The following is an 11,421-nucleotide window of genomic DNA, read 5'->3' as shown; positions in this document are numbered from 1 at the left end:
TGTTTATTCAAATTTGTCTCATTTTTCACCAATACTTTTGTACAGTGATAGTCCAAACAATGAGTCAAGCCTCATATCGAAGTTATTTTAAAATTTAATCAAATCAAGTCACCGATAATCTGCGTCTAACACTGCTTATTGCATCCATCCCACCCCTGCACGTCACCTCTCCTCAGGGCACAGTTCCTCAGGCATCCTCCTTCATAGTGTTGTTACACTATTTACGAGCATAAACTCTCCAATTAATACCATCTCACCTCCAATACAAAGAGTAATATTAGAGCAATTATATGAACCATTAATAATCACTGAAACGCTATGCTGGAAAGCAGCATGAAACAGTCCAACACTATGTGCCTCTGGAAGAGTAGCACTTGCTACTAGTGTTTACTCAAGTCAGTATTTTCTCTGCTCGTACTACATTAGGAATCCCTTCCTACTTCCACCTATCAAATACCTTGATACATCTGTACAAAAGCTGACATTTTCAGACTGGGATTTTTCCAAGCCAAGTTTCAGTTTCAACAGACGTGACTATAAAAGACTACTGAGAAACTACTCAATTGCAATAGTTTAAAAAAAATGTGAAATTTAACATGTCACATATACCATGTTAGGAAAATGTGTCCTAGTAAGAACATAAAGACCTAATCACCTTCACATAACATAACTTCACCTACTAAATGAAAATTAAATGCTTAAAGATACAAGAATGCCTTCCCTCACCAAGGGAGTGCATTTACAAAACCTGATAGACAGTAGTTCAGCTACCATAAGAAACTGTGCCTCTGAAATTAGATGTGAGAAGTGTGGATTTTAAATGTTGTTTTAAGCATAATAAATTTTAATGCTTTCACATAATTTCCAGGATACTGGTATTTCTGCTACAGCTGGATGGTCTTTTCCTGAAGAGTGTTCCTGAACAACACACAGCATGGCACTACAACTCTAAGCTTATGCTGGCGGCACAATTTTTCCAGCCTACAACCGGAATACATTTCACTATGGAATCTTAGCTAAAAATAACATTAGCTATTTATATTTAATGTTTGGATGAGAAAAATGTCTATTTAAGGTACAGTCTGTTGTCTCTAAGATGTCAACGGTAAGTAATATTACTTGAAGTGGAATGTTTTATTTAATATTTAATAGCATGTATAACAAAACTAGTGGAAAAATATTGAAATTTCAGAAAAGTATGAAATGTCCATCATCATTTGACTGTAATTTCGGATTAGGAAGAGATGTTATCAGGTGTATACCTAAGAATACATTAAACAACTTAGCTTTACCAATGCAAGGTACTCAGATATTTCTGTATATTGTATATTACAGACAGTGAACTTAAGCCACTGTAACCCAAAAACGCCCACAGTAATCATTTACATCAATGTAAAGAGGACGATTGATGAAAATCAAGCCCAGAATGATACAGTCGGTTCTCTTTCAGAAGCTAGTGTAGTAATCATTTGGCTCAGAGTCAGAAATTGAATCTTTTATTCTTCTAGTCGAGTTTCAGGTTCATCACAAATGATACTCTGCTACCGATTTGACTATGCAAATCGATGGTTTTTCTCATGAAGAGATGAGTTAGAGGTCAAAGAAGTTGAAGCTTACACTGTTTTCTGATCGTTTTTAACATACAAAGACTGCAAATGATCTTCTTTTAAGATAAAACATAAGCTCAAAGCTAAACCCAATGCATATTAGCTTACTAAAAAATAGTTACATGTTCTACTACCTAGTACAGCAGGCCTTAGAGAAAATAAGTCAATACTTACCTAAGTAGCACCTCTTAATAAATGACCATCAGCAAAGGAGAATACTTTGTAAACAATACCACTTTTTTGATGGGTTAATTATAGTTCCATGGACACCTAAAAGTTGTACTGGATCCACTCACACAAATTAAGGTCACAGGACGAAATTTAAATGATCAAGTACAAATTTGACTGCTTGCTTCTAGTGCCCAAGTGCAAACAGTGGTCTTTCAAGTATCTTTTCTCCCCTAGATACATCTATTATTTAGAACCCATAAATATTTAATAAGCGGGTGATCACTCCAAAGTAAATATTTACTCATCTTTTAAAAAACATAGGAGTCTATTTACAAATTCCTGGACAGAACATTACATACTGATATCAATTGTCCCATAGGCACTCACGTAACATGTCAACCTAGACAGAGACATATGGATCATGAGTTCATGAGTTTCAACTCACTCAGGACTAAACTTGCCATCCAACTGAGGTGTTGTGAAATCCAGCCCATAAAAATGTGTCTGTCTCAACTAATGAATTTAGCTGTTAATGTCAGGGGCTTGAATTGAATCCAAAGGAAATAGTGTAAATGCAGCAAACCAGTGATTTTTGTAAATTTCAAGTTTGATGCTCATTATAAAAATGCGTGGTTTTTTGTATAATTATTGACACGTCGGTATATTTATTTTACCTTTTGATGCTCTACACTACATTTTTATTAAAAAAAATTCACAAAAGTAAGAAAGAAACATTCTCTAACAGTGTTTATTTTTTCAGTTTGATACTCTCTGCCCAGTTAGCCTTCTTGTAAACAAAATTTAAGGAAATTATACAATTATGAAATCATGTATTTTGTTTTAGAGTTTAATAGCAGCTCTCAGTTTGGCTGACCTTCCTCTTGGGTTTGTTTGAATATCCTGCGCCTGAGGTGTGAGAACTTTTTTTTGTATAAAAACCCACTTTGAGTTGGATTTTCCATGGGGAGATTCTTGTGTATCTTCTCTGGAGCAGTTTTTCAGAGCCTGTCTTATCTTCTGCCTTGAGCCAAGATTGTGCTTTTCTGTCATGTCTATTCCATGAAGAAAACGTTTGATAATGCGATCTTCTAGTGAATGAAAGGAGAGGGCTACAAGGCGTCCTCCAGGTTTTAGAAACTTCTCAGCTGTCTTCAGCCCTATAAAGAGTTCATGGAGCTCATCATTTACAAATATTCGCAGGCCTTGGAAAGTTTTGGTAGCAATGTGAGCAGGTCTCTGAAGCAAGTCTTTCCTTGCATACAGTGTCGATGCTGGAAAAGCACCTGTCATAAATTTTAAAAGGTATAAGTTAATATCTTATATTTTCTAGCTGCGTGAGGACTTCGAAGGAGAGCATTCTTAGAAGTGAACCCTGAGTGGTGAGCTCCCTTCTGTACAATATACTTATTTTCTGCTTTTAATTCACATTTCTGAAAGTAAACTCTATTTTTATAGAAACTTTCATATATCATCATTTAATGTATTTTAGGCTTGTTTCTTCATTATCTGGGTACAGAGCAAAAAGCTAGGGAATCACAGAATGGCCTAGGCTGGAAGGGACCTTAGAGATCATTTAACCCAACCTCCCTGTCATGGGCAGGGACGCATCTCAACCAGATCAGCCAACACATGGGGACCGAGCGGGTATTTGATGCATCAAAGGCACTAAAGTGCAAGAGTCTTACAAGATCTGTGAAACCTGAATAGATATATATTCTGTTATGTAAGTGAGCGCAGGACTTTGGTAAAGATAAATTGAATAAATCATGTTAGCACATAACTGGAGAGAACTATTATTCCAAACAAGAGAGCCCATTAGAGACAAGGCGATAGAGCTGGTACACATGTATTAAAATGCCTTAATTCCATGCTGCTGCTAAACTACAACATAATAAAGCAGTGGGTTAGAAGTAAATGCGGTTCATAACCAAGTAGTTAATATTCTACATAGTGGAGCACAAAAAGGGAACATAGTACCTCTGAAACAAGTTGACTAAATTCACGTTTACACAGGTGATTGATTAAAAAAATAAGAGAGATATCACAATGCAGTATGCTGGCACAAAATAATTTGTAAGTGGAATTCTTCAGAGTTTTAAAGTTAAGATTTTACTTGGGTCAGAAAACGTATGTGGCATCACAAACACACAAGCAATCACCAGTGTTCAGCAAAGAGAGAGGCCAAAAATGGGATTTAAAAATTCAACAATTAGTAACAGTTACTGCCACTTACATAATGTATCTAAGGTGCATTTCTGCATACTCAATTTTCTCAGCTACATCTACCTCTCCTGATTCTAAATGCCAGCAGTCCCTGAATTAACTGGAGACCCATCACAGCTGTGGCTCTTCCCTGTTCCTATAGTCTGAATCCTTGGAGACAGCAAGTGGCGGAGCTCAGCTTCTCCATCACTTACAAACTCCAGAAAAAGTTCCACTAGCTAGTTAATGTTTCCGTCATTGAGAACACCATGTTCTACATATTCTATAAGTCATAAAAAGAGTAGATGCCCTCATTGTTTGAGTCACAAAGCCTGGCTTCATGAAAGCTGAACAAAAATGAGAACTCAAAATTGCAGAAGGCAAGATGTCACATGAAACCGACTGCCATCACACTTGTACTACCTGGCACAATATTTGTTCCTATATTTTTTACATATCTAAAAAGAGATTCTTTGAAAATGTAATCCTTAAAACACCTACTGACTGCCACTTCTGTGTGAAAAAAAAAGTCGTCTCTTAATGCATAACATAAAGGAATGCTGTGCTAAACAAAATAAACTATTTTCTTTAAATGGCCACCTAACAGCTACAAACACTAGCAGTAGGCTCAGAACTCTTGAAGAGTTATTAAATGAAACACCTCATTTTAAAATCGGCATGTAACGTATCCAAAACCACCACAGGACTTGCATGTTTCCAGAGCATGCACCAAAGTGACATAAATATAGGTAGCTTCCTATTCACCCTAAGACCTGTCTTAGGTTTTGCTCATAATATCACTTCACCGGAATTTGAAGTCGAAACATCAGACACCCAGGTATCTTTTGAATTCAGTTAGAGAAGCCATGGTCTCTTGAATAAAAAAATACTCGTTTTGTAAAAGATCTTACACAACAAATCTATCTCTTTCTAAATCTACTTTTAAAACTTACTGAAAACAAATCTCACTTCTCCTGCCCCTTTCCAAACGAAGCCCACTGCTGCTGCCATATTCACTCCATGAAAACAGTTGTAGCTGGAATGAAGAAGCACTGTGCCCTTGCAAAATACCAGCTATGTACAGGCTGGTGGGTTAGCAAACAGTGCATTTTTTCCAATTTTACCTGTATTGCTCCTGTCCCTTGCTGAACAATTTACAGCTGTGACTTGAAGAGCGCCAGTTTTATACTTTGAATTGTGGGCTGTTACTATCCAGAGCTGGTTTTCACCTCTCAAAGGAGATTCAGAATTTTTAACTATCCTATTTTAGCAGTCTAAGTATTTTCTAAAAATACTGCTGGCTTTCTGGGGATATTCCATTTCTGATACACTAAGACTATTTCCAAAAGTATCACAGATAAAAATGAAGCCAACCCACAAGAATACAGCATGTGATTTAGGTACAAAACTGACGTACATCTTGATTGGCATCTAACCATAAAACCAGAAGCCTAGAATCAGATCTTGTTTAAACCTCCACAGCCAATCTCACCAGAACTTGAGTAAAATACCAGAAGTTTTATCTCCTATGGCACCCTATTAGCTTTTACTTCTCTGAAGAAACAGGGATGAGGTAAAGATCTACTTTTTTTTTTTGTAAAAATCTAAATAGACTTGACATGCTACACATTTTGCCTAATGTTTAGTAGTCTGATCACGAACAGTGTTATCTTGCCATTGCAATATTGAACAGATAAACAAAAGAAATGGGATACCAGCATGAACAGGACAATAACAGGTCTTTGAAAGGTTCTTCCGTTTGTCCTAACGTGGCTGTCGAGTACAGTGACTTTCTACAATAATCTTCTATGATGATTAACGGTGACATTAACTTATCACTGTGAATTAATTTTTATCACACCAAAGAAAAATAAATTAAACCCCAGATATATTCTGCATCTATAATACCAACTTAGATGCCTCAGCTGAACATCCATGAAGAGCACTGCCAGCCATAGATAATGGTACAGAATTCAGGAAACTGATAAAGAAATGCAGCCACTTTGCAGCTTTATGTGAACAAAACAGAGCAAATCAAAACCAAAATGAAACCATTTTCAAGTCCAAAGACTTATTGGTCTGTCTTCAGAGACTGGGATAAATTAATAAATGTGGGAGTGATTTCTGCCACATCAGCCTTCATCGTTTTAGTAAAGGCAGTAGATTTTTGACATATGTTCCAGGGGTGATAAATTTTCCTTCCCCACTCTTAGTCCCCTAGTATAGTTAAATAAAAACCTATTTGTGTTTTCTGCTAAGGCACAAAACCTCTCACCCAGCCCCCTCCAATTACCACGATACTAAAAGAAAATCCTTCCTGGTAACAGGCTGTACAATGTACAAAAATATAAGAAAATCTGTCCGGGAAGCTTGTAAAATGAATTTCATTCATAAAAACACCACGCTTCTGGCTACATGACTGGTTTGAAATCCCAGGGAGAGAAATTATCATTTTTAGTTTTGGGATGCCCCGATGATACTTACACTTTTAAAAATGTAACAGATTCACATGTTGAAATGTATTAAAATTTTAAAGCTTGTGAATAAAATTAGCAACGTGCTGAGCCTGTCAATATGAACTATTAAAGTCCCCAGAGTGTATGAGAGTGGGAGAGTTTAAAAATTAATTCAGATCGTGCACCTGTTTGCAGGAATCCGTCTGTTGAATTAGCATTGCATATAATACGTTTTTGTGACGCAACTAATGTCCTTTTGTCTAGGCTCCCCCAGTACAGTGTTAATTCTCACCCATCTGAAATTCACTATTACAAATGAAATGCACTATTACAAATTCCAAACTGATAATTAAAGTCTATAAATGTGAACCAATCGGAATGAGACTGGCTCTACCCCAAGTTTCTTTTAAACTTTTCAATTTTCTTTAATATCTCCTCATCAATTTCTTTCAATTTCAATCCAAATGATTATATAATCTCAAAATGATCTGTTCATAGAATGCATATCTAAAGAACACAGAGAAAAATTAAACTGTGAACAAATCCTAATAGATAACAAGGCATATTACGCACTGAAAAGAAATAAAAAAATAAATCACCAGTTGTACAGAAAAAGTGTATCACAACTGCATTCTAAAAATATCACTATTCTTATCCCATTTTCCTGCACGTTTAGTTGAACTATTGTTTCCAAACAACTCAATGAACTACAGCAAAAGCCATCAGAAAGTGCTTCTTAACCAACTGCCACACATCTATTCACAGACCTTCAGTGGAGAACAGTCCTAAAATTGTTTTGACTACTTGTATACTGCAAAAAAAAAAGCACACAAAACATACATATTTACTGTCTTGGCAGATATGTGCTGGATTCATTGTGTTTGGCATGTATAGTACCTGATGCATACCTGATTCATGTAACGAGTTGCTCTTCAAACACAGTAGAGAGTTTAAAGCAAGAATAAAAAACCCTCTCATTGTCACAGAAAGTGACCATTAAGTCATGATTGACCTGCAGCACATTCAACACAGAATCATAGAATTGTCTAGGTGGGGAAAGACCTTTAAGATAATCAGGTCCAACTGTTAACCTAATACTGCCAAGTCCACCACTAAACCATGTCCCTAAGGTCATGAAAGCATCTTCAATCATTGTGTTTTATGTACTAGTATTTTTATTTTCCTAGTTCAATCTAGTGCACAGCATTATTTCAGAAGTTACTTAATTGCTTTTTTACAGCCTATAACATATCTTGAGCACAGCAACATCGTTGCTTCAACCCCAATAACAGCACACTGTTTAAATCAACAGTTTTTCAAAAAGCATGAGATACTTGTGGCAAAAACTTAAATTTTTAGCTCATGATGTTGGTGATGACTGTATTAAAAACTCTTCAAGTTTTATAAAAGACTCATAGTGGTTTATCACAGTTTTTAAGACTGTTTGTTCCTCACATTCATGATATTTATAGCAGGGACTTACAATAGCAAGCAGTGGCTTCAGATACTTTAATTCCATCAGAGAAACTTTGGGCCTCAGTTGACTGGACATTTTGCTCAAGTATCCTGACTTAAATCCAAACACTTTAATTTGTTTGTGAGTCGTTAAAAGTAAGTCTCTTAAACTTCCAGTTTAAGTAATAAAAAAATATATCGTACTCATAAAAATTTGCAAGTCTTCAGGATACCGACCCAAGATTTAACACTGCTCCTCAGCAAACGTTAAAAATGGATAGCCATGTTAAAGGTCTATATTAAAGGAGTCACTGGGTTCCACTTATTTGTGACAAGGTCCAATAATTCTCATTTCCTGGGTGAAAAAAAAAGTCTCAACATATTATAATGCTGATGAATAGGACTTGTGGCTTATATTTTTCCTTGAAAATTCTCACCTGAGAAAACAAACATGAAGGTTCTTGATGTGAGCACAGTCCCTGCCTAATCACATCTTGTTCAAGTTGTTTACAGTGAAGAGAAAGTAAGATGAAGTGTTTCAATAGTGGCTTCAGGCTGATCTCATTGGCATTCACACAGTGAAGTAAGCTATGTATTGTTTTACTTTTTGCTTCCTGGCTCTTTAAGAAGACAGAAACAATGTGATTTCATTCATAATTGGAAACTGCCATGGTACTTCCCCTCAAAATATTAAAACATAGAAATTTAAGAGATGTATGTGACGTATTTGATACGTGAAGGCTTATCAATAGCTGGGATAAAGAATTCCCTAGGCTGCTGTCATTCTGTGTTTCAACTTGGTTGGCAAAATGATAAATCACTTCATGTAAAACCTATTATTAAACCAATCAAATTACAACGTAAAAAGTGAGAGCATAAAAAAAAAAAAAAAAAAAGAGTTGACATCAGAGCAGAATAGGCAGGATTAGATCCTGCCTGATTTCAAGTACAAATAGATCCCTCTAGGACTTTGGGGATTAATATTTTTTTCTCCTCAGCCACTGTGAAGAATTAATGAGGGCACCTGCAACAATGCTTGCAAGCTGCTGAGTTCTAGTGATGGGGTATATGCTGCGTGCCTGAACGATGGCTGAAGCGATTTTCTTGGCGTGCCTCTCCTCGCCGTATGTTCTCAGGATGGACGCAAGCGCCTGTTGATCTAAAGCGTTCACAACATCAGCAGCAGTGGGCATGTCAGGGTACCTACGCACAAGAAGAGCCAATTAGTTCACTGACGTCAGTTTTCATTGACAAAAGGTGAAGCTTCATAGCATTGAGACATAAAGTCAAACACATACACTGCATACAAGTGCCTTTGAGGTTTTCAAATAAGAGACAGACAGAAACAGATATAGCTTGCACCTTTGAAATCCTTTTTCTTGCTACTTTAAATGGAGTTTGTTCCTTAACATCCACTAGAACAGGTGAAACTTCCAATTCATTATCATAAACCATGCTTAATGAGTTGACAAGAATAAATACATTTGAGTATCATGTTAAAATGCAAATGTTGGACGACTTTTTATTTAGCCAGCTTTTGAATATAAATTTGCCCCTTATGATTTCATTTTAGTCACACTGTGTGTCAATTTCTGGTCAGAATTTATTTCAAGGATCTTTTCTTTCACATCTGCTGTAAAAGCAATTGTTCACGAAAATTTCACTTTACTTTTCACTAAAAGGCATAAGATTTTATATGCAAATACCGTTTTGAGAGAATAGAAATGAGCTAATATTACAAATGACAGGAAATTATTACAATATAAACAGGATAAGCCAGACATCTATTTTTTTAATCTCTGTCAGTTTGCTATTGAAATAGTTCAAGGTGTATTAAGAACATCACATATGGGTTTAATAATCAGAGAAAATAGACAATCTACTTAATAAATTCTCTTCTACAAAGACATGAATGCGCAGAATATTTTTCAGGCATTTATTAGTCTCCCGCAGTATCTAACAAAAGGTAACAAAAACTTAGAAATCAGAGGCAAGTAGTATCATAGCAACAACTGTAGTGTAAGGCTTTTGTTATGCCACAGGTATCCTTTGTTCTTACGCTCCTGTTCCATGTATGTGTTCTCACGATGCAAATATAAGCCAGGAGTTCAGCTTCGTGAAATCTGAAGGCTGAATCCCAGGAGAATCACATGAGCTTTTTACACAAAACTGGAGAAAAACTAAGAAATCTGCTGTGTTAAGACTTAATTAACATTAATGTGTTAAGATAATTCCTTAGAAACTAAGGCTTCCCGTCGGCTCTATGTGAGCAATGAAAGATCAAATGATAAGACTACAGGTGTATCAAAACAGAAATCAACAATTTTCATTTTCCCAGTAACACATTATGCAATTACTGCCATCACCTATACAACAGAGATCTCTGCTTGTTCTTGAAAAAAGCACAGTGCTACAGAAACATACTAAATTGTTTGAAAATAAAAAGTGCCACACAAGCAGAAATTATCATTCCACCACTGATTTTCATGCTCCTGAATGAACTAAACACCAATTCTCAAAAATTAAATAGATCTGATTTATGTTGTAATTATTAATTTGATGATTAAACAAGCCTGATGTGCCTCCTATCCAATGTGAAAGGAAGCTTATAATATTGTTAAGGAAAGCTATGGGCATAGAAAACAGCATTATAATAGTGTGTTAAAAGCAACACTGATGTCCAATTTCAGCTGGCAGATACTATGGATGGGATTTTATTTATTTATTTTACATTATGTTCCTTTTAGAGAGAAGTAACTGGGTCAGGTGGTCATTGCAGAAAAGAGGGAGGTAGCTCCTCTCCTGAGGGAGCAACTGAACGTGCTCAAGTAAAGGTTCCACAAATAGTAACTGTGGCAGGAATGGAATGGGACTGCAGCAAAGGGCTGTGAGTCTGCTGATAAGTACACTCTGAGAAACTGGGGAAATAACTGGAAGAAGACAGGCCTCAAAGAGAAATGCCCCTGCGGCTGTATACCATACACTCCAAAAATTTAAAAATTCAATGGTATAGTTAAAAAAAATGTTACTGGTTTACTCATCACTGGAACTTTCCTCTTATTTCAAAGAAGGAAAAGATGATAACCAGGGTTCTAAGTACTGAGATCAAAAAAAGCTTTGTGCAACTGAAAGACAGTATACTCATGTGAGATTAGATGTGGTTTGGTGATGAGAATTCTTCAATTTAAGATGAAATTAAATGCACAGGAGTTGCCCAGCACACAGTTTTTGAGTTTCAAGGAGAAATATTTTATTAACAGGCACCTGTCACTATCCATCCTCATGTCCAAAGGTCCGTCCTTCTGCAGGGAAAAACCTCTTTCAGGTGTATCAAGTTGCATAGAAGAGCAGCCAGCATCCAAGAGAACGCCGTCTAGAGTCCCTGGCTCAACTCCAGAGGAGATTAATAAAGCCTCTGACTGGCTAAACTGTCCTAGAAGAGCATGAATCTGTTTCCTGTAAGAAAATAACAAATAAATAGCCTCAATTCTAATGATAGCCGTTCAGTGTCTTCCCCTTGTATAGCAGGA

General features: G+C 36.3%; 1 protein-coding gene across 1 annotated transcript in view; it reads right to left on the bottom strand.

The window, feature by feature from the left end:
* Window positions 1-2,618: 2,618 nt before the first annotated feature.
* Window positions 2,619-11,421, bottom strand: part of METTL15 (methyltransferase like 15) — a 44,586-nt gene continuing 35,783 nt past the window's right edge. The window contains exons 3-5 of the mRNA XM_009872959.1: window positions 11,156-11,347; window positions 8,916-9,094; window positions 2,619-3,061 (exon numbers count right to left, since the gene is read on the bottom strand). Of these exons, the coding sequence (XP_009871261.1) occupies window positions 2,619-3,061; window positions 8,916-9,094; window positions 11,156-11,347 (814 nt within the window). The remainder of the gene's footprint in view (window positions 3,062-8,915; window positions 9,095-11,155; window positions 11,348-11,421) is intronic.

This window comes from Apaloderma vittatum, unplaced genomic scaffold (assembly GCF_000703405.1).
Source record: "Apaloderma vittatum isolate BGI_N311 unplaced genomic scaffold, ASM70340v1 scaffold7557, whole genome shotgun sequence".
NCBI lineage: Eukaryota > Metazoa > Chordata > Aves > Trogoniformes > Trogonidae > Apaloderma > Apaloderma vittatum.
This window is presented reverse-complemented; position numbering and strand designations above follow the sequence as displayed.